The following is a 23,848-nucleotide window of genomic DNA, read 5'->3' on the forward strand; positions in this document are numbered from 1 at the left end:
TTCTGCTTCCTGCTGTTAAGCCATATTGTGCCCACACTAGAGTCAAGGAAGTGGTGAAACAGCGAGAGAGGCACGGAGGTGATAGTCAATATTCTAATACACAGAACACTTTTTTGTCCATATTTTTATTGGTGCATTATAGTTATACATAATGGTGGGCTTTGTTATGTGTACATATAGGCACACAATATAACAGTATAATTTGGCCAACATTACTCCCCAGTATTTCCCCTTTCTCTTCCTACCCTCATCCTCCAGGTCTCTTTACTCTGCTCTACTGATCTCCCTTCTATTTTCATGAATTCTCCCCACCTTTCCTTTCATTTTTTCCTTTTGAGCTTCCACATATGACAGTAAACACATGGCCCTGTCCTTCTGAGTTTTACTTATTTCATTTCACATAATGTTCTCCAATTCCATAATTTCATTTTTCTTTATGGATAAATAAAATTCCATTGCCATACATAGAATTCTTACTGTCTGATTACTCATTATTCAAGAGCCCACAGTTTAAGAAAAGTAAACTGATACAAACAATAGCCACAGTCATCAACCCTCCAAAATATAAGCTAATAAACTGGTCAATGATGAAATTAGTCCCCCTGGATCAGGCCCAAAGTCCATCCTGGCCCATTGATCTTTTTATATATAACTAATATATATGTATATATTTTATATATATAACTAATATATATTTATATTACAATGTTTATATATATTTATATTTATTTGTTGATAGATCTTTATTTTATTTATTTACATGTGGTGCTGAGAATTGAACCCAGTGCCCCACACATGCGAGGCAAGTGAACTACCACTGAGCCACAGCCTCAGTTCCCATTGATCTGTTGATATCCAAATCATCCTCTTTGAAGCACTTATCATGTCTATATCCTTGTCACTTTTCTCTTTATTTGTTATTTGGTTTGACCATCAAATTCTTTTTTTGTAAATAAAGCATTCTCTGATATCACTTTAGTCAACTTTATGAAATTCTGCCATTCAACAATGTAGGAAAGACTGACAATAAAGAAAAGAAGTCATTGACTCAATGGGTAGGTATGGACTCTGGAATTAGAGTGATTGGAGACAGAAAATATTAACAAATGTAAATTGTTATGTCATTTAAATTGTTGGTCCAAAAAGATCCTTCAAGCATCCTCATATAATGAATCCTCTGAATTTCTTGTTGGATTCTTTCACTTTAGGGGAGGGATTGCAGTGTCTTGTATCCCATGTTGTCTTCTTTCTTGGACCTTTTTAAAATTTTTGCTGGAAAATAAATGTGACAACTTTTATTTTCTGCTATAGAGCATGGATAATTAACATCCTGAGTTCTAGTATATCTGAAAATGCCCATTATTACATTCATAAATAACTGGTGTTTGGCAAGATTTAGAATTCTAGTTCCAAGATTTGTTTCTTTGTTAACTATGAAGATGTTTCTCTTAGTTTCCAGGATCCAATATTGCTAATGTTGCGTGTGACTATTCTGTATCTTGTTTTCTTTAATAGGAAATAGGAAAGACTTGAGGATTTCCTGTTTATGATTGGAATTTTGAAATTTTGCCAGGATGTGTCTAAATTTTAAATACAATTTGGAAAATCTTTAGTGATGATTACTGGGTACCAGGCACTGTTCAAAGTACTGGGTTTCAGCTGGGCACAGAGGTGAACACCTATAATCCCAGCGACTTCGGGGGCTGAGATAGGAGGATCACAAGTTCGAGGCCAGCCTTAGCAGTTTAGCAAGGCTTTAAGCAACTTAGTGATACCCTGTCTCAAAATAAAAAATAAAAAGGGATGGGGATGTCGCTTAATGGTAAACTGCCCCTAGGTTCAATCCCCAGTACTCAAAACCAAAAGAAAAAAAAAAAAAAGTACTGGGCTTCATGAGTGAACAAATCAGACAAAGATTCCTGCCCTCATGGAGCTTATAGCATAGCAGAGATGACAGGTTATAATTAATATGCATAATACATAAGAAAATTATTAGTATGCTAGCAGGAGAAAAATGCTATGAAATAAAGAAATTAGTAGACTAAAGCAAGGGGAACTAGAAATGCTGGTTGTCAAATTTTGTATTTTTTTCTTTAATTATGTTCATTGGACCTTTTCAGTCTTGAAGATTCAAATTTCTTCAAGTTTACAAAAATGTTCTGTTGCTGGGTGTGGTGGCGCATGCCTATAATCCTAGTGGCTTGGGAGGCTAAGGCAGGAGGATCATGAGTTCAAAGCTAGTCTCAGCAATTTAGTGAGGCCCTAAGCAATTCAATGAGACCCTGTCTCTAAATAAAATACAAAAAAGGGCTGGGGATGTGGCTAAGTGATTGAGTACCCCTGTGTTCAATCACCAGTACAAAAAAAAAATTCTGTTATTTTCTTGGGTATTTTCTCTAATGAGACAGATGCCATATTTCTGAGTCTCCCCACCGCCCCACTCTTTTATGTTTTCTTTTTTTTTAAAAGAGAGAGAGAGAGAGAGAGAGAGAGAGAGAGAGAGAGAGAGAGAGAGAGAGAGAATTTTATTTATTTTTTAGTTTTTTCGGTGGACACAACATCTTTGTTTGTATGTGGTGCTGAGGATCGAACCCGGGCCACACGCATGCCAGGCGAGCGCGCTACCACTTGAGCCACATCTCCAGCCCCTCTTTTATGTTTTCTGTTTATTTTTTCATTTTATTTGTCTGTTTATTTATTTATTTATTTATTGGTACTGGGGATTGAACCTAGGGGCACTTCACTGACTGAGCTATATCCCCAACCCCTCCCCCCCCCTTTTTTTTTTGAGATAGGATCTTGCTAAATTGCCCAGGCTGACTTCAAGCTTATGATCCTCAGCTAACCTAGTCTCTAGGATTACAAGGGTGTGACACCAGGAAGTTTTTTTGCTTCATGTGGTGTTAAGTGTTGGGATTTCTGGGAGGTTCAAAATAACCTCCCCTTATGGTTGATTATTGATGCTAGTGAATAGCTGAGAACTTCACTGAGGCTGTCAGTGAGGCTGTTCTCCATATTGGTTTCTCTACATGGCTGCTTGAGCTTCCTCACAGCAGGAGCATTCCAAGAGAACAAACCCAAATGCACAAACACTTATAAGTTTCTGTTTAAATGTGGTAATATCTCATTGGTATAAAAACAAGTTATATGCCAAGTCTAAAGTCAAGTGATTGGGGAGGCATGGCTCCTTTGGGCTTACCAAAGTAAAACAGTTATCACAATATTCTGGATATCCTTCAAACTTTTTGGTCAACTAAGAATACCCTTTTCTTTTTCAATTGTCATATTGTTTCTTCTTGAAGAGAAGGGGTGGGTAGAGAGAAAGTGTGTGTGTGTGTGAGTGTGTGTGTGTGTGTGTGTGTGTAGGAAGCTCTCAGTCTGTCCTCTAATTTTTCTGTCTAATTCATCTGAATATATGAAATCCTCTTTTTTGTATGCCTCAGAGGCAATTTGAACATTATGGCAACCTTGGATTTTGATTTAATCCTTGTCCCAGCTCACACTTTTCATACAGAATGTGAAATTATTCTCCCATCTGTCTACTTCTCACATTATAATGTCTGTCCTTACTTATCAACATAGAACATTTCTTCTTTCTTGTCATCTGTCACAACCTCAAATTCTCTATTATCTCATTTGTATTGAAACTTTCTAACATGAAATAATATTCATAGAGCATTGCTTGAAGGATATTCATCAATTCCCTTTTATCAGAGTGGTCAGATAGGTTTAAGTTGGCATGTGAAAAGAAAATTTTTAGTGTTCCCTGTGGGGAAGGACTAGGAGATGATGCCTCAACAGGAGAAAGCCAGAATCACTTGGTGATGCTGCCCTGGGCTTGGACTGGAAGTGATGGTATGAGTGCCCAGAAGGTATCTTCCATTCCTGTCCAGATCTTATAAAATCACTGAACAAAGCCCAATCTTCAGGGAGTTCTTTTCTCCATGAAACTATTTTGAGGAAGTGAGTGTACTGAGTGGCATTTGGCAATATGCCAGTCACCTGCATTGAAGATGTACTGGAGGACAACTGTTCAGAATTTAATTCTATATTTATGTAGGAATGTTGCTGAGGAAAGACTTTATGATACGGTGTTCCCTTTAAGAGGAGCCAGAGGAGAGTTTTTCCGAGCAACTGCTCTGTTTTTAATCTTATGGACACTATAAATGCTATAACTGATTATGTTTTCCTTCTAGCTTTGGTTGCTAGGTAACTCAGGACAAAATTGCAGACCTCCTCTGGCAACTGCACAGGACCTTTGAAAAACATTTTACGCATTAACTTTACTTTTTCTTTTGTTTTATTCTCTTATTACTCTTTTTTCCTATAGCACTCCTTTCTTCCCCCTCCTTATTTTTCTTTCCCTCCTTTCTCCTTCTACTTGGTTTCCTCCTCTCTCATTTTCCCCCCTGCAGTTAATATTAATGCACATATCTTCTGTGCCTGCATTGTGTTGGAGCTGCACACATAGTACATTTACTCCCCCTGCAACCTCCCGCGCCCCGCCCCCAGCATAAAATCTATGTTTATGATTGCAGCACAGGCTGGGGTTGTGGCTCAGTGGCAGAGTGCTTGCCTAGCATGTGTGAGGCACTGGTTTGATTCTCAGCACCACATAAAAAAATAAATAAAATAAAGGTCCATTGACAACTAAAAATGTTTTAAAAAAATAATTGCAGCCCATTCATGGTTAGTGAAAAGAGTCAGGAAGACCCATGCATGGAGAGATTTTTCCAGTAGCATTATTATTATTATTATTTTTGGTGGAGTGGGCTGGCCCTTCCCTGCTCCCTTCTTCAGACATGATACTAGTGACATACCATCAGTCATCCTTGGCCTGGTCACTCTCAGGTCATTTGTTTTGTCCCTATATACCCCCTTAGAACAGTCTGATTGCCTCTAGAACATTCATCCATAACATGTGGGCTTTCATATGAACACAGAACTTGTATCAGAAGGATAAAAAGTAGAAATGAATCATGTGAAGAGAGGAAGAGAGAGAAGGCCCTAGGGCTGAGGGTATTAAAGAGGACAAAGTGGGCTGACGTTTATTTTCCAGAAGACCACGCATCTGAGCTACTTTGTCCATACCCAGCAACACACTTTGTTAGTTCCTATTTCTCATGTGACCAAGTTCTTCAACGTTCTGCTTTCACTTTCCCTCCATAGAAGAAACAGGCACAGTGTGAGGGGGTTCTTTATAATTTAATTCCTCACTAATCAATTATTTCCTATGTTTCTGATTTTGCTTGGAGTTAAATTTGATGATTGTTTATGTTATAATATTAGACTCAATGGCATGTGAGATTGCTGTGCACACACACAAAAAAATAAAAAGCCAAACATCTTCATTGTCTGAATGTCTTTATAAAAAACCATATATAAGCAGACCTCCAGACCTCCTGAGCAATGAGTCAACTAGGCAAATCTAAGACGTGAACCCATGGTCTTGTGCGTGCAAGGCAAGCACTCCACAACAAAGTCACATCCCCAGCCCCTACCCGCCATTTCCTAAGGTGCCAAGCACAGCAGTTGCTGGTCACAGTGGTACCATGAGTACAAATGATTCCAAGTCAGGAGACTTGGATTCAAGTATTCCTTTTTTTTTTTCCTTAGCTCTTTGACCTTGAGCAAGTCAGTCAACTTCTTTTTTAAAAAATATTTTTAATTTTTTTAGTTGTAGTTGGATGTGATACCTTTATTTTATTTATTTATTTTAATGTGGTGCTGAGGCTTGAACCCAGGGCCTCGCACATGCTAGGCAAGCGCTCTACCTTTCAGCCCCAGCCCCAACCCCTCAGTCAACTTCTTTGAGCACCAATTTCTTCATTCATTAAGGGGTCAGTATTCCTCAGGTGTTGTGAGGATTACAGGAGATAATGTCAATGGAATTGCTTTTTAATCTATAGTGTACTATACTGTTATAGAAGGAGTTTATATTCACTGGATTTATGACCTATCCACAAACCCAAGGAACATTCCTATGAAAAACTTTTCTCAATAACTACAAGGATTCTGGCCACTCATATTTTTAGCACTAAGAGAAGCCATCCAAAACAAAAGTCTCATAATTTTCAATATGCATATCACAATATATGAAAAATTTGGGTCCCTAATAGGCTCTTAGGGAGCAACCCCAAGTGCTGGGATGTTGGATGTTTCTATCAGATACCGAAGGGCTACTTTACTGGTGGCAATTCTCACCAACCCCTCTCAAATGACTCCTGTTCATTCTCTTTGATCTATTTCTTTAAATCAAATCAAAGAAATGGGTAGATGTTGATCCCCAAACCTGTATCTGTAGCCTATGCCTCTCTTGGCGCCACAAACTAACACTCCCCCAATTGCCTATGGGACAGCTCCTCCTTGGAAGCTCCATGGATACTGAAAATTCAACATGTTCAAAACCAAACTCATCTCTAATGTCTTCTTCCCATTTTTCTCCAGTTCCTTTCAGATATTTCACATCTGTCTCCTCTCTTCTTACTTATTGCCATTGCTTTGGTTTAGGTCCTATTATATCTTCCAAGAACAACTGTAGTGGCTTCCTAATTTTTTTTTTCCTGCTTCTTGTCTTTCTTCCTTGTAGGCCATGGTTCATACCAGCTGCTTTAAAGGCAGAACTTGAAAGATCAGCCCCTCATCCCTCTTAGAAAATCTAAAATGGTTTCCTAAACTTAAAGTTCTCTGAGATGGAGCTCCTAATCGCCTCTCCATCCTCACCTCATGTCCCTTCCCATCCTATATGTCAGTATTTCCAACCAAACTACTTGCAGTTCATGATGTGATTTGCTCTCTTGAACATTTTTTTCTGCCTTTAACATGTGCTGTCTCCATTGTCTGGAAAACTCATCTCTTCCTCATCTACTTGGCCAGCTTCTGCTTATTCTTCAAGTCTGGTTTAAAAAAGTCTCACCTCTTCTTTGAAGCTTTTCTGGGCTCATCCAGACAGAATTGGTTAATTCCTATAGTAATCTGTACCTGTCTTTTATTTTATTGTATGGTGAATATTCTCATGTCTTTCTCTCACACTAGACTGTTATTTTCTTAGGCAATTTGTAACTCATCTTTGTATGTCCTCTTAGAATAGTGGAAACAGGTAGACTCCCAGAAGATGTCTGTTGAACAAATAAATTGATTAGTGATTTTTATCACTCCCACTTTTTTTGTACTGGGGATTGAACACAGGGGCCCCTTACCACTGAGCCACATCCCAGGCCCTTTTTTGTTTTGAGACAGAGTCTAAGTTGCTTAGGGCTTCACTAAGTTGCTGAGACTGTCCGTGAACTTGTGATCAACTTGCCTCAGCTTCCTGAGTTGCTGGGATTACAGGTGAGCACCACCTTGCCCAGCTTGCATTCATTTTTTTTAAAAAAACTTTTTTAGTTATTGATGGACCTTTATTTTATTCATTTATTTATATGTGGTGCCGAATATTGAACCCAGTGCCTTACACATGTGAGGCAAATGCTCTATCACTGAGCCACAACCCCATCCCTCACACTTATCCTTATAGTGTAGCAGAGAGCATGATTAAAGTCAGGTCAATATGTTAGGAGGACATCTAGAACTGCAATGTCTAATCAAGAAGCCACTAGCCACTTGGTTGAGTACTTGAAATGTGGCTAGTCTGAACTGAGATGTGCTGTGTCAAATACACCAAGGAGTTCAAAGACATAGAATGAAAAAAGTCTCATTAGTCTCAATATATTTCATATTGATGACTTTTTGAAATGATCTTTTCGGATACATTGAGCAAAATAAAATATATTACTAAAATGGAATTCCATCTGATTCTTTTTAATGTGGCTATTAGAGAATTTAAAGTATACATGGGGTTCACAGTTATGGTGTATATTTTCATTAGACAATGATGATCTAAAAAGATCATTCACTGAGGGTGATGTCCAGGTTACAGGTAACGATATCTCTTGAAGAAAATGTGGATATGTCACAGTTTGGGCCAAGATTTTATCATTATGTGCTCAGAGCTGGAGAAGACTTTTAAAAGAGCTAAGTCAGGGGAAGAGGAGAGCTGGCTTTTGAAAAGTTGAATAGCCCTGGAGTAGGTCATAACCTCTTTGTGACTCATTTTCCTCATGTCTAAAATGAGCCAAATGGCTTCTTGAGTTCTCTATCAATTTTAAGGACATAAGACCTGCCATTATATCCTTCCATGGTTGAGATGTTCTCCCTCTAAAACTTGGTTCTTAACCCTTCCCCAGCCTTGGGCCAATCCAGGGTTAGCCCCTGGAGGCTTTCTGACCTACCACCATCTACAGAAAGCAGTCAGTCAGAACAAAAGTATTCATTATTCTCCTTAATCAGTAAGCATATGACAATATTCTGAGGAGAGACCTTGTCTTCCAGTCTTTATACCATGCAGGGCCTAGTGAAGGCTAGCTGGTCCTAATCTGGTTTCCAGGGACATTTACTAGATATATGTTGCTCTAGTCTCTTAAGTCTTGACATTTTTTACAGGGTCAATTTTAATTAAAAAAGAAAAAAAAGTGGTGGTGGTTGGGGGCAGGGGGATTGCAGGAGAAGGGAGCACGCTGAGCAGTGCAGGGTAAGCACTTTACACATTTAACTCCGTTATTCCAAAAATCACACCATGGAGCAGGTTATCAACATTTCACAGATAGGAAAAAGACACAGAGAGGTTAAGTAACTTGATAAAGGTCAACAGCTGATGAGTGGGCATCCAGGATTTAAAGCAGAGATTCCACTCTGCACAGGAGCTGTGCTTGTGGCCGGCTGAAAGCTATTGGGCAGAGTAGTTCCACGATTCCAGAGTATTTGCTCCTCCTGGTCTCTGGGCCGTGGGCTTCCCCGTGGACTGTCTTGCGGGCCCTGCCCTCTCTGACACCCTGGGGCCTGGCTCCACCCACCGCTGGCCCCCAGCTCAGTCCAGCGTCGCTCCAACTCCTGGATGACCAGCTCCCGCTGTGCCCAGGGCTGGGGAAAGCGCCCCTAGCCCGGTCCGCTGCCTTCTCGCAGAGTCAGTGGCCCCACCAGGGTCACCTGTCCCCGGCGGCGGGTGTCGCTGCTCTCAACGCGGTCCCACTAGCCGCTGAGCCCTGGCAGGAGCATAGCGAAGACGCCTCCCCAGACTGCGCCGCAGCCCAGCACATCCCGGCCGGAGCTTCTGGGCGCCGGGTACACTGCAGGTCCGCGGAGGGGACCGCTGAGGGTGCGGTGCGGCAGGGCGCGGTGCCTGGCGCGGGGCGGGCGTCTGCAAGGGCCGACGCCGAGGGGCGCGGGCGCCGCCGGAAGCCGGGGCGGGGCGCCTGGAGGGATGCGGTGAAGGGCGAGCGGCTCGGCGGCGGCGATGAGTGCCTCTGCGGCCACCACGGTGTTCGTGCTGTCCCTCTCAGCCATCCCGGTCACCTACATCTTCAACCACCTGGCGGCCCACCAGGAGTAAGTGAGCGGACGCGGCTGGGGGCGCGTCGGGGGGCGACGAGAGTCAGGTCCTTACGCGGGAGACTCGGCAACTTTTCGAATGGGTCTTGGACCGCAGGCTGCTGGGCAGAGTTGCGCCCGCCCCAGGGGTTCTGCCCTCCGGGGTAGAGCGGGAGAAACCCCCGAGGATCGCACTGGCGGGGCCTTTGCCCAGATCTGTGCAATTAGGGACCAAGTGCTGGGCGCCCGCTCTGTGTCACACCGTGCCGGGGTTATAGAGGTCAGTTGGGCAATTCTCCTGCCCTTAAGGAGCTCAGGGCCAGTGGTCAGCAGAACAAACACGGAAACAACGAGCTTGGCCATGGTATCTTGCGTGTGTCTTATTACGTTCCCATTTCACAAAAATGTTTCCATGTAAGGACTTTCACATACTTACCATTTCTTAATTTTAGAAGCTGTTGTAAATGACTAGCAGAAATAGCCCTAGTTCTAGGACTGGCCTTGCCACTAATGGGGTAGCCTGGCCTCAGTACTCTGGTCTGTCAAATGGACTAAATTTGCATCCTGTTGAGATCCAGTGAGAACTGTGAAGGGGCATTATGAATGGAAGATAAGATGGGGGCGGGGAGTAGAGGCAGGGCAGTTCAATGCTAAGGATATGGGTGGGACTGAAGGAGGCAGCACAAGCTTTGGATCAAAGCTCTGCCTCCCACTTCTCTGAAGGGATTACCTTCCCCCATGGGCAGCTGAAGGCCTGGGAGGGCAATGGAAAGGAGCCAGCCTTCGTGCCTGATGATTTTGGTTGCTGTGGGGAGGGGGGAGGAGGAAGTAACCTGCTCTGTTTCTCACAGCAGTTGGTGCTAAGGAAATTGCATCAGTCTGTACCCTGCGAACCCCCTCCAGACTTCCAAGTAGCAGACAAATGTCTGCACATAGGGTAGTGACTTCTTTCTCGCTTCTGTGGTCACCTTATCCAGACAGCACCTGAATGGAGCACTCACTCATTGGGCACTGGTGGTGTCTGCCCTTGATCTGACCCAAGGCATCTTCTGGAAGAAGCAGCTCTGGGTTATGTGCCTATCCATATAGTACACAGGGACCCTGTGCTTCTGAAATAGCCTATGGACAGTTCCAGTGCAGTGAATACCTGTGTGCTTTGTGCTGGGGACATAGCTATGAATAGGCAAGAAAAAGTTGGGTGGCATGTATTGAAAGAGACATCAACAAATATATAAACAGTAACATGCTATCATGACAATAAACTAGGATGGTTAAGAGGGGGCTGGTGGTTAGGGAAGGCTTCATGGAGAAGGTGACACTTTAGCTACAGCAAGATGTGGGGATAAATCCTTGCAGGCAGGGGAACAATGAGCAAAGTTGGGAAAGGAAGTGAATGGGTGTGGTGGAAATTCAGAGGGAGAGCTGCCTGCTGCAGAAGGATTGCATAGAAGTAAAGAGAGGATTTGAGGACAACCCTGAGGTTTGGGTCTCAGCCACAGGGAAAATGGAAATGGCACTTACTGAATACAGACTGAATTATATATCACTGTGCATTATTGATCACATTGTTAAGTCCTACAGTGTTTTCAATAATAAGTTCCAACTATCCTTCTTTTCTTGCAGGTTAAAATCCCATGGCCTTTGACCCCTGGCTCTTCTTTCTCCAATCCCTTTCTTCTATCTCCTTCCCCACAAGTTCAGGGCTAGTCTAGTGTTCATTCCCTCCTTTCAGTTCTCCTTGGGGCTGGCTGTCTATTACTGGACTGTGGCAAAGGCATCCTCCCCTCCCCACAGCCCTCTGTATATCTCTGAGGCTCAGCCTTCACCTCCAGCTCACCTAGATAGTGCTTCAGCCTCACCAGACTGTCTTTGCCCCTTGAACGCCCTTATACCTTGCCCCTGCTCACGCTGTACCCTCTCTTTCCTCCCTATTGTTGAATGTTGAAGCACACCCGGGCTCTGTGGCCCAGAGTAAGATTCTGCTTCCTTTTGTAGTAGACCCTTCTTCCAAGTGAAAGATTTTTCTCTGCTTTGAGCCCACCTGGTCCCTTAACTGCACCTTTCCCTTAAGTGTTTCTTTTTTGTGGTCAGAGTTTACCTTCCCAGGGTACAGTTCACCTTAGTGTTGTCCTGCCCAGCTCAGTGTCTTGTGCACAGGAGCTTTACAGTGATGCTTGACTTTGTTAACTTGAGCTTCCTTCATTTCTGGTGGGAATGAAAGTCTGAGAAATAGAAAAAGGAAATAGTTAAGGTTCAGGAAAGAATTGGGGTCTCTCTCTTTCTCTCACACACACACTTTGCTCATTCTCATCCATACATGCCCCCTCTCTGTAGACATCTATTCATAGATGGGTGTCATTGACCATCCTACCCTCAAGACTAACAACCCTTTCACCTTTGGGTTAGTTGCAGCTCTTATCCATCCCCCAGAGTTCTTTTTGGACCTGTTTCTGCCTGTTTTGAGCAGATACTGCACTTAGCTGTCAGAAGAGGGTCTTTGGGGACAGTGCTGCTAGGCAGAGATGATCTGCTGCTCCAGTTTCCTTTATTCTTTCCTCCTCCTCTAGAGGTGGAGAGTATGAGAGGATGCTGTGAACCAGTTACACTGCTTCTCATTCTCCAGAAGAGCACCAGCCATGTGATTATGCAGGCATTGAGTTTGGGCCCTTGGTCAGATCAGGGAAGAGGGTTGTCTGCTAATCACCTGCCTCAGGCTGCTCATTGTTAAAACACTTTGCAGCTTATATAGCACACCAGCCTTTTCCCTCTTCACTATCCAGCATCATGTTCTTGACCCATATCAGCTTCCTCCTCCTTCAACTCATACCTTTTGGAGGAACTTGGAGTATCCACTGATGTGCACCATCAGAAACCTCCTGTTTTGTTTTTCACATGCATACTGGCACAGTCATCATTTTCTTTTCATAAAACTGGTTATCTATTCATCCTTCAGTCTATCAATCCATTCCTCTTACCTCTCTTCATAATCCACTTCCTCTTTCCCAGGGGCATATGGTGAATGTTATCCGAAGGTTCTAATGTTGGGCTGTGGTGGTGTGGAGGGGTGTCAATTGAGGAGTGGAGCTTGTAGCAGCTCTAAGGGACTGTAAGAGGGTTCTGGTGTAGCAGGCTATTGGAGTGGCTAGGTGGTTCTTTATCTATAACTGGAAGCGCTATCAGTGCTGGGATGCAGGAGGGAGAGTGTCTCCTTAGAATTAGAGGTGACCTTGTTGGACATGACTCAAGATTCTATTGAGATGGGTCCCTGCACATAGATTAGGGCTTCTTTTGCGTTTATCCAGTACCCCCAGGACTGCAGCAGTACCTGCCATAAAGGAGTGCACAATATGCCTTGTCCCCCTGAAATGTGTGTGTAGTCATAATGCCTGTATGTTCCCTGGAGCTCAGTCTGAGGATTTCTGGCTGGCCCTGAGGGAGGTGGCTGATTTAGTGGTTAGGCCTGTCAGATGCCAGGGGAAAGGGTGGGAAGAATAGGAATCAGGGCAATAACCATCTCAGGGACAGGGTAGAATAGGGCAGAGCAGCTCCAGATACATCTTGTGAAAGTGAGACAGGTGGGAAGAAAGGAGAATGAGAGCCTATGGGCTGTGTTCCCTGAAAGCCATAGGGTTTTGGCCCAGAGGCAAATAAACTGCATAGGGCCTGAGCTGTAGGCAGAGGCAGAATTATGTATGAATTATGTAGTGCTGGGAGCAATGCATTCAATGGGCAGGAAATTCCAGGCACAATTGTGTTTATTTTGATAAGTGACCACCTCCCTGTTCTGGTTGTTGCAGTTCCTGGACAATTGTAGGGGTTGCTGCCCTTATCCTGCTCCTGGTAGCCCTGTTGTCTCGTGTTCTCGTCAAAAGAAAACCGCCCCGGGACCCGCTGTTCTATGGTATGTCTCCATTGTGTCCACTTGATAATAATACTTCACTCTCAAGTTACATGTTCTTCATTGGTTGTGAAAACTCTGGGCCCACTGGTAACAGTGGCTTAAAGTGCAAGGGTGTTTTAGGACAGACAGTGTGGCCTTTCCTTTAAGCTATGGCCTCTCTCATAAGCTATGGCCTCCCTGGTAGAAAGATACTGCCAGGGCCAGACTTGCCTCTGTTCTTTACCCTCTGACCCCTCAACATGCTCCTACCTCTCACCTTGCTGGACCTTCCTATCTTCAACCTGGTCCTTGTAGTCCCCTTTGCCTGGAGTGGAACTTAGCTATTCAGTGCCTCAGTCTGCACATTTGTATGAAAAAGAAAATAATAATACCTACCATGGGGGTATGTAAAACATTAAATAAGGTAATATTTGTAACGTGCTTAGATCAATGCCTGACAAACATATGCATGTTAAATAAACAAAAATGCTATTGATTGAGCACCTACAGCATACCTGGGAAGGCTCAGAGCACAGTAGCAGTATTATTTTATTTAATCCTTACAACAAACATCCTTCCACTTGCAAATGAAGATGCTAGCTCAGAGGTGTTTGAAATATGGTCAGGGTCACATAGGCTAGTGAGAACTGCACTGACCCCAAAGCCCAGGCTCTTTCATTGTGGATGCTGCCTCAAGCAAAGCTGTTAATGGCCTCTGAGTGCTTCCTGTGCTTGGCTTCTTATTTGTTTAGTTTCTGCTTCAGTAATGCTGATATCAAACACTCCCCAAATATCAGTGTCATACAACAACAAACCTTTTTTTTTTCCTTGCTTACATGTCTGTGAGTTGGCTGGGGTCACTATGCTTCAGGCTGTGGGTTGAATTCAGGGTTTTTCCATGTGTCTCCTTGTTCTTGGATCAGTAGCTTCCCAGGCCGTGCCAGCCTCATGGCAGATATGGAGGCTGAGAGGGGCTAGTGGAAAGAAAGTGATGTCCCTTAAGGCCTTGACTTGGAGGTGACTACTGTCACTTCCATCTATATTCTGCTGGCCAAAGCAGGCCATATGGCTGAGCCCATCATCATAGGCATGGGGAATATTCTCTGTCCACAGCAGGCCTTGGCAAAGGTGGGTCAGAAGAATTGTGAGTGACTTGTTTTCCCCAATTCATATATAAAAAACTCTGAAGCTTAGAGAAATTATGTTAGTTGCCTAAGGTTTTATGGCTGGTTGGTAGATGAGCTAGGCCAGTCTGATATCAAAGTCCATGGCCTTTCCCTTGCACTGCTCCACTTGCTCTGATCTGTTCCCAGAGCTTCCCTTTCCCAGACTAGACTCTTGCTGCTGTCTCCTCTCCATTCACACCCCATGGAGCCCACACTTAACTTACTGATATCTCCCCCATTCTCCTGTACTCTCTGCCCTCTGTTCTTGGCTCTTTACAGCTTGCAAGTTGGAGGCCAGCCTGTGCAACTTAGTGGGACCCTGTCTGAAAATGCAAATGATGTTAGGTGGTAGAGCACCCCTGGATTCCATCCCCAGTATTGAGGGAGGCAGCTTTTTTGACAGACTAAAACATGCGGCATTTGTCTCCTACTGTTTAAGAAGTACTATTCCTTGGCTTATTTGTTGCTTGTAGTTTTAAGCCCATTTGGGAGTTTCATACAACTCATTATTAATAAGATTCTCTAAGATATGACAGCTCTCCTTCTTTCATGTTCAATTATACTGTCTCATAAGTATTCATTTTTTGAAATCACTGGCCTATTTTCTTAAAGATATTGTTATTTGCACATCAGCCACCTATCTCCTTGGCATCACCATTATGAAATAGGCAAACACCTGGGACACACTGTGAGTTAGCCTGTGTGATAATCATTGAGATGATTCACCTCTTCTGTTATTATCTTAAATCTGGCGGTCACTGGTTTGCTTCTTTAGCCACTCCGTTATTGCCTTTGTTCCTGCTGCATAGGTGGGATGAATCAGTGGTAGCTTTGTCATTCTTCATCCCGATGATTCGTGCTCTGTCAGCAAGAGTTCTTGGGCGGGCATGGGGAGATTGTAAAAGACAGGTGTGGTCTGCTGGTCTGTGTTGACAAGTGTCCCCAGCATTTTCTGGAAAACATCAGAAACATTCCATTTATTCTTAGCAAATGCCAAGCTCTTAGTAATTATTTTCTGCACTACTGCTTTTTAAACTGCTGCTTTCTTTGACCTAGTGTATGCAGTTTTTGGATTTACCAGCGTGGTGAACCTCATCATAGGACTGGAACAAGATGGCATCATTGACGGGTTCATGACACATTACCTTCGAGAGGTACGGAATTGCTTAGTGATTGTGAGGCTTAAACCAAATGGTCAGCAACCTGGGCCACATCATTCAGTCCTCTCATTTACTGTAAACAGGTCTGATACATTGCATCATTTCCTATCATAGATTTAGGCTTTGCTCACATGGTAAGTGAAGCTGAAGGATAAGTTGAGATCATGGGAATTGGGAGGCAATTTCTTCAAATGTTCTGCTCTCATAACTCTTCCCTCATTCCTGACCCACCACATGATTTATCTTTTCCCTTTAAAAGAGGAACTGTAGATGAATTTAGTTTTTGTGTGTCTGTTAATATATTAATCTCAGAAAGTGCAAACTGGTCTCAAATTTGCAAGGTACCAAACACTGAGGCACTTAAGTGATTTGATTATGATGATTTACCCCACCTCCAACCAAATCATGGCACTTGAGGGAGCTAGTCCTATTTTATTTTATGGTGGACTAGATCCAGCCCCAGAGAGGGTGAGTGACTAACTCAAGGTCAATAAGCAGGGCCAAAAGCATAGTCTTCATCTGTTTCAAATAATGGGGGGCTTTGTATGCCACCTAAGGGGGTTTGGGTGTTATCCTGTTCATGAAGTGAAATTTTAAATTAGGGAAGAAGGCAGTCAGCTTTGGGAAGGATGGGATTATGGGGAAGGGTCAATGTCATGAGCTGGAACACCAGTAAGATTTCTTCTGAGGCAGCAAGATGTGAAGGTGGTCAAACAAAGGCAGCACCTGGGAAATAGGGAGGGGGTAAACTTCAGAGCATTTGGCTGGAATGAATAGGACTTGGTGACAAGTTGTGGGTGAAGTGGGGGTAAGGCCCAAGATGACTTCCTGGTTCCTGCTTTAGAATTTGGAAGAATGCTGGTGTTAGTACATCAGAGGCTTCTGTTGAAGTAGACTTGGGTCACAAGATCTGCTTCCTACTGTCCAGGGGCTCATTGGGTATTGGGGATTGTCCTAGGTGCAGTGATAGAGGCTTATCTGAGGCACAGAGGACCTAACCATGGAAATAGCCAGGGAAGGCCTTATCAAGTTGGTGACATTGTTATACCTATTTTTAAAATGTCCATGGGAGAGGATGAGAAACTTTTGGATGGCCCAGAGAGATGGGAAGGCATTTTAAGGAGAAAGAACTACTTGGGTAAAGACTTAGAGAGAAATACCATGTGTCTTCTCCTGGGTACAGGTTTGCAGGGATGGTGCTGAATTCATTGAGGACATGTGGAGTTTCAGTTGCTTGAGGGACATCTTGGCAGATGTGGGGGCTATCTAAATATAGTTGGTACCAGCAGATCTGAAAAGAGAGGAACTTATCTGGGAGATGTGGAGAGAAGGCAGCTAAGGTCAGAACTTTGGAAACTGGGGCCAGGAGAGTAGGAGCCTCTGAAGTGAATTGTGACAGGTAGAAAGAGACATAAGAGAAACCCAGAGAGCCAGGCCACTAAGTCCAGAAGAGGAAGGCTTCAGGAGGGGGGTGGCTGACCAAAAGGTTAGAGGTCAAGCTGATGAGGGTGGTAAGCATTGGGGCAGATGGGGCATGAGAAGAGGAATTTGGATGGAATAGTAGTAAGGTCATAGGCCAGACTCTGGAGACATGGAAGATGTATAGAGGGGATGGGGCTTTTCCTGTAGGCAGTAACACGCTTTGAACAGTTTTAGAGCAGAGTGACATGCCAAGAGTCAGGCTACATGACTCTTCATCCAACAGCAGTGTTGGCTGAGAAGGAGGGGAGAGACAGGGAGATCATTTGGAAATGTAGCAGTGGTTCAGGAAGGGACACAGAGGCTTGACTGGGCTGAAATGAAGAGAAAGGATTGCGTGGGATGACACCAGAGAGAGAAAATTGATAGGATTTGCCAAGACTGTAGGAGAGCAAGGAATTAGGAAAAGAAAAGATGGGGGTGGGGGAGGGGGGAGGGAGAGAGAGAGAATAAATGAATGAATGAATGAATATCGAGATCCTGTTGTTTTGACCTGGGAAGTTGAGTGCATTGCTGTTAACATAGAGGTGAGGTGGGGTGCTGGCTGAGGGGAGAAACTGATGAATTGGAGGAGTTCCAATGAATTTGAAGGGCTCATGAACCATTCTGCTAAAGATGTCCATCCAGCCACCAGGATAGGCCTGCACTGTCTCTGGGAGCCAGGTATGTAGGTGTGAATGATTGAAACCATGAAATGAAATGGTATTAATTATCTAGTCAGGGCATGATATAGAGAGAAATTATGTGGGCCAGGCAGTAGTGCGGAAGTATAATTTTGGTGATGTTTCCTCCTCTGATACGATTTTGATTTGTGGGGAAAGATGATAGAGCATTCCTTTGTCCCAGGGAAGCGTGAAGCTTGAGAGAATGCCTGGCTTGGTTAGCTGACTGATCTGCACTCTTCTTATTGTAGAAAGGACTTAAGGCTCAGTGGCAGAGCACTTGTCTGTCTTGTGTGAGATCCTGGGTTCAATTCCCAGTACCGCAAAAAAAAAAAATAAATAAATAAAATTATTAAAGACTTAAGGCATATTAGGGAAACATGAAACAAGCCATGAGAACATGCACATGGGAGAAGAAAGGAAAAAAAGAAAGTGGAGGCAGAAAGACAGTAAAAACCAGGCATATTTGACAGTGATATTGTAGTAGCCACCTGGACAAGGGAAATGTGGTTTATTATATAATCTCATCTTTGTAAAATTCCTAAAATTAAAAATTTCTCAGAAGTATGAGTCTTCTTGGGAGTACAGTTTCTGCTATATACTCACTTCACGACTACAGGCAAGTCTTGTAACCTCTTAAAGCCTGTTTCCCCCCTGTGAAATGGAATTAGTTGTGTCCATACCATAGGGCTGATGGGAGGGTTGAATGAAAGGTTGGTGGGAAGCTATGAGTTCAGTGTTGTCTCGCTGGAAGTAAGAGGGGCATGAGTTTCTCTCTCTATGACCATCCCAGCCAGCCATGGGATTAGTATGATAATGCCAGCCAGTAAGCAGGGTCTTGGCTACCCCTCTGGCCATAGTCAAGTACCTCTGGCTTCAGTGAGTTGGCCATGCAGCCAGGATGGCTCACACTGCCATCTGCCTTTGTATTGATGTATGTTCATCTGTCATAGAACTTTTTTTTTTTTTTTTAAACTCTTGTGGCAGTCCCTAGTTTTGGCAGCTACAGGATAAAGTTATATTTTCAAGTTCCTACCAATTGAGTAGGAATAGTTTCATTCTAGAAGACTAATACCAAGTAGTTCTGCTGTTTTATTTTACTTGCAAAAGAGGTCTGGGGTTCAGCATTTAACTGAGTATTTAAAATGGACTTTTTAATGTTTTCTTTAGGGTGAACCATATCTGAATACTGCCTATGGGCACATGATCTGCTACTGGGATGGATCTGCTCATTATCTGATGTACCTAGTGATGGTGGCAGCCATAGCTTGGGAGTAAGTCTGTTTTCCTGCTGTGTGTGCCTTTGCTCTCTTAGCAAAGATAAATAGGTATGTAAGGAACATATATTTAGAGAAGCAAATACAGTCAGGTACATTTGGACCTGAATATAAGTTCTGCAGGTACATGTCCAATGTGGCTTTATTTTCCTTGTACCACTGCCTTTTTTTAATGTGTCCTGGGATTGCTTCCCCACCCTAGTGAAGCTCAGGCAGTCTAACTTTTAGCTTTCTGATCATATTTTCTAATAAGAACAAGTCTCATTTTCAGGAATTCAAGCTCAGCACATTCTGATTCAAAACTTCAATCTCATTTTAAAGCTTTTCCCCACTGCCAGGTGTAGTTGTGAGATTTGGGGACCTTCACCCAGCCTTGGGAATTTGTCATAGTCCTTTTCAACTCTCTGTGGCTGCCTACTCTGGGAGTGTATGTCCGTAGGATTAAAGAAAGAGGGGGAGTCTTATGTGACAGTTGCTGTGTTCTGGGTACTAGTGTTTTCTACCATGAAATGCTGTGTCTTGTGGGACACCTATATGGGCTCTTTGGAGACCACTATGGCAAGAACCTCTGCATCGTTCTAGTTCCTGAAGTAAGCAATGCTGTCTGGCTGAATTTGACTCTCCTGTCTGTGACAGTTTACCCATAGCTTCTTTCCATATCCCACAAGGCACACTCTTTGGGGAGGCTTCTTTCAAGATGGCTCCAGCCAAGCTACCTTCCCAGGCTTTCCCTTGGCTCCAGGTTAGAGAAAGTCATGCATTTCTGCCCCATCTAAGGTTGAAGTGATGCTTGATTGGCTGTTCCCCCTTTCTCATCATACACTCGAGGATAGCTCCAGCTAATTCTTGTTTGTTCCTTTATGGACAATACAAGTCATTGTGAAAGGTCCTCATGGGGTTGGCTGCATTTGGCTTGGGACTGGGATAGGGCAGAAAGCACATAGTGTTCTCCACTTCTGTACCCTTCAGAGAATCTTCTTTTGAGCTTTCCATAGCCTCCTTTATTGTATGAAGTTGAGTTATTGGGTTATCAGTTGAAGGAACATTTCAACCAATAATCCAACATTGAAGATTGTGGGTATATGTCTAGCAGCTCCTTTAAAACATGGAATGTGTCATGCACTACCTCTACTTTTGGGGCTTCGGGCAAAACTCTGTTGCCAAGGGAAAGTGCGTTTTATATTGTTACTCATACTTACAATGATTTAAAATATGGATCCAGTTTCTTTTCTTCTTTGAACTTTCTCTTCCTTTTCATGCTCTTTTACATCTAACAGGGAGTTCTGTGACAGTGATGAATACATTGTAATTTAACAGCAGACTGAAGTAGTAAGAATAATTTCTTATTCAAAGGGATACAAAGAAGGTTCTGTAGTGTATTACATATGGAGATGATGTTTGATTGCTACGATTCCTTTTGTTTGATTTATTACTCTTGATTCATGTACTAGTTAGAATAAAACATAATATTGAGGATAGTCTTTTCTAATAATACTCTAAGACAAGTGTGCTAAGTCAAGATTTTTTTTTTGTTTGTTACAGGGAAAGTTATAGAACCATTGGCCTATATTGGGTAGGATCCATTATAATGAGTATTGTTGTTTTTGTGCCTGGAAACATTGTAGGTAAGAAACTTTATCTTAAAATTCACTTTCCTTTTCTGCAATAATGGAGATTTTTAAAAACAATATGTAGATTATTTTGGTTATTAGAGAACTAAGAGATTTCAAGATTATAAAAAACCTGTTCTGTAAAATTATTCCTGTTCCTTTCTGTAATCTTGACTTTTAAGAAGTGCCTTTAAGCAGTTTTCAGAAGAGCGCATTGAACAATTATGACAGTTAAGTAACACAGATTCCTAACTTTTTGAAGGATAGAGAGGCTGACTCCAGCATTTGTGGCAACATTTAGTGTGCAAATACTTGTTACAATTATTTGCTATATATATATATATATAAAACTCTTGACACACAATGAGAACTCAACAAATGTATTTGGAAATTGGTAAAAAGTTATCATGCATGCCGGAAACCAGGATGGTATATTACATATACTTTTTAATATTGTTGACAGGATATGCCCATTAACATCTACATTTTAAATTCACCTTTTCTTCTTCATCTCTTTAAATATGATGTCTGATCCATAGAAAAATTTTAGATGATTTGAGATGGGGAGGTATCCTAAATATTACTTGTGGTTAGATATGCTTTGGGTAAACATTTGAATTTCTCTTTCTTCTCTTTTAAATAGGGAAGTATGGAACAAGGATTTGCCCTGCATTTTTCTTAAGCATACCATACGCTTGTCTTCCTGTCTGGGCTGGTTTCAGAATCTATAATCAGCCATCGGAAAATTATAATTATCCCTCAAAGGTGATTTTATTAAATTTAAACGTAACCTGTTTTCAAATGTCCACTGGTCACTGAATTGAATTATACCTCTAAGGACTGGAGCATCTGAGGCGAGGCATCAATCAGTGTGACTCTGTTGATTGTGTAGCATTTGTTTACATTTCCGCTGATGTGACCAGGCTGGTTGGCTTCTGTCTGAATACACCAACTTCTATTAGACAGGCCATGCTTTTGGAACTTTATTAGATTCTGCATTAATGTGTTAAGCGAGGTTCACATGTGTACTTTGTCTGAAGTTATTAATGGCTTGGGTTTGAGTACCTGGAAGCTGTGCATTTATTGGCCCACAAGGAGGTTGGAGAGCTACTGCTATTCAAGGTAGTCCACATAGCCACAGGGTCTGATTCCCAAGAAATCCAGGCACATGGAGATTGGCTATAGGACCTCTTCTGAGATACCTCCCTTCTATTCACAGCCAAAGTGGGCAAGGTGAAATAATACTGACCTGGCAGGTACTCTGTTAAAAGTCTTAATATCTAACCTAGTAACATCTTTCTAAGTTTCTTTTCCATTTACAGGTATTAGATATTTTTTTAAGAAAATATTTTTTAGTTGGCAATGGACCCTTATTTTATTTATTTATATGTGGTGCTGAGAATTGAACCCAGTGCCTCACATATGCTAGGCAAGCACTCTACCACTGAGCTACAACCCTAGCCCCAGGTATTAGATCTTTAGACAAGATCCTTTAAATAAAGCATATAAATGCAAATATAAATCATATGATAATATAATTATCAGAATAATGGTTATTTATTTTACAACCCCCCCCTTTTTAGGGATGGTACTGGAGGTTGAACCCAGGGGTGCTTACCTGCTGAGTCATATCCCAAACCCTTTTTGTTTTTTATTTTGAGACAGGGCCTTGCTAAGTTGCTGAGGCTGGCTTTGAACTTCTGATCCTCCTGCCTCAGCAACCTATGCCACTGGGATTACAGGATTGTACCACCACATCCGGCGTACAAAAACATTTATAATAGAACTCAATAAAATTATTATTTTTTTCCTTTATGCTGGGGATTGAACCTATAGTCTCCTGTATGCTAAGTATCTACTCTACCATTGAGCTAAACCCACAGTGTTAAAATACATTTAAACCTACAAACACACTTCATTTGTAAACATTTAGACACCTGCTGTGTTAAACTCAGGCTGGTACACTGGTGCTTTTACATCCCTTTGAGGAATGAGGTAGTTGTTAAAAAGAAAAAGTAAATAGCAATCCTGGCTTTAGCCCTGACTTCCCTGCTTTCAGAGGCACCATGTCAGTATACCATCAGAATAATCATAAGACCCACAGAACCTTTAATTATTATTTTTGATGCTAAAACACAGTGATGGACCAAATGCATCCATCATACAGTGCTAACAAGAACCTAAGTTTATAAACTTAACAATCCTTCAACCTAAAAATTGAATAGTCAGTGACCTATCCTAAAAAATTCATTAAAGAAACGCTGTCAAAGATTTTTATGTACAGCTGGGTGTGCTGGTGCACACCTATAATTCCTGCTGCATAGGGGACTAAGGCAGGAGGAGTGCAAGTTAAAGACCAGCCTGGGCAATGTAGTAAGACCCTGCCTCAAAATAAAAAATAAAAAAGCTGGGTTTTATAGCTCAGTAGTGGAGCACCCGTTCAATCCCTAGTGCCGCAAGCAAAAAAGATGACAAAGATTTATGTACAAAATTGTTCACCATCACATTAAATTTGACAGTGAAAAATATGTAAATGTCCAACAGTGGGAGAATAGCTAAAGTGTGTTCCCATATGGTATTAAGTTTTGGAACTTTTAATAATGCAGGAAAATGCTTATTATATAGGTAGTTGTTGAGTGAAAAGAGACTGCAAAATTGTTTATATATTATGTTCTAATTTTGTGAAAATACAGATTTTAGCTGTCCATGTCTGTAATCCCAGTGACTCGAGAGGCTGAGATAGGAGGATCAAAAGTTTGAGGCTAGCTTCAGCAACTTAGTGAAACCCTATCTCAAAATTAAAAAAAAAGTGCTGGGGGGCTGGGGATGTGGCTCAAGCGGTAGCGCGCTCGCCTGGCATGCGTGCGACCCGGGTTCGATCCTCAGCACCACATACCAACAAAGATGTTGTGTCCGCCGAGAACTAAAAAATAAATATTGAAAATTCCCTCTCTCTCTCTCTCTCCTCTCTCACTCTCTTAAAAAAAAAAAAATTAAAAAAAAAAAGTGCTGGGGTTGTAGCTCAGTGGTAGAGTGGTTTCCTGGCATATGTGTGGCACTGGGGTTGATCCTCAGCACCACATAAAAACAATAAAAGAAAGGTATTATGTCCACCTACAACTAAAAAATATATTAAGAAGAAAAAGTGCTGGGGATTGATCTCAGTGGTAAAATGATCCTGGATTAAATCCCATCTCCCTTGCCCCAAA

The 23,848-nt window shown here is 42.4% G+C and overlaps 1 protein-coding gene and 1 long non-coding RNA gene across 9 annotated transcripts in view; one reads left to right on the plus strand and one right to left on the minus strand.

The window, feature by feature from the left end:
* Nucleotides 1-22,386, minus strand: LOC308647112. The gene is made up of 6 exons (XR_014021592.1): nt 22,258-22,386; nt 20,229-20,312; nt 15,178-15,403; nt 14,122-14,259; nt 11,504-11,627; nt 1-1,272 (listed from the first exon to the last, which is right to left on the minus strand). It is a non-coding gene; the product is annotated as an uncharacterized lncRNA (long non-coding RNA).
* The window catches only part of TM6SF1 (transmembrane 6 superfamily member 1), a 28,050-nt gene continuing 12,932 nt past the window's right edge, over nt 8,731-23,848 (plus strand). For 5 of the 8 annotated variants that reach the window (XM_081290989.1, XM_081290991.1, XM_081290992.1 and 2 more), the window contains exons 1-6: nt 9,180-9,423; nt 13,203-13,306; nt 15,508-15,605; nt 18,923-19,026; nt 20,572-20,654; nt 21,283-21,404. In XM_081290989.1, the coding sequence (XP_081147115.1) occupies nt 9,332-9,423; nt 13,203-13,306; nt 15,508-15,605; nt 18,923-19,026; nt 20,572-20,654; nt 21,283-21,404 (603 nt within the window). In that variant the 5' untranslated portion in view covers nt 9,180-9,331. The other 3 variants (XM_081290995.1, XM_081290994.1, XM_081290996.1) reach the window with 3 other exon arrangements.

This window comes from Spermophilus citellus (assembly GCF_964194105.1).
Source record: "Spermophilus citellus genome assembly, chromosome: 4".
NCBI lineage: Eukaryota > Metazoa > Chordata > Mammalia > Rodentia > Sciuridae > Spermophilus > Spermophilus citellus.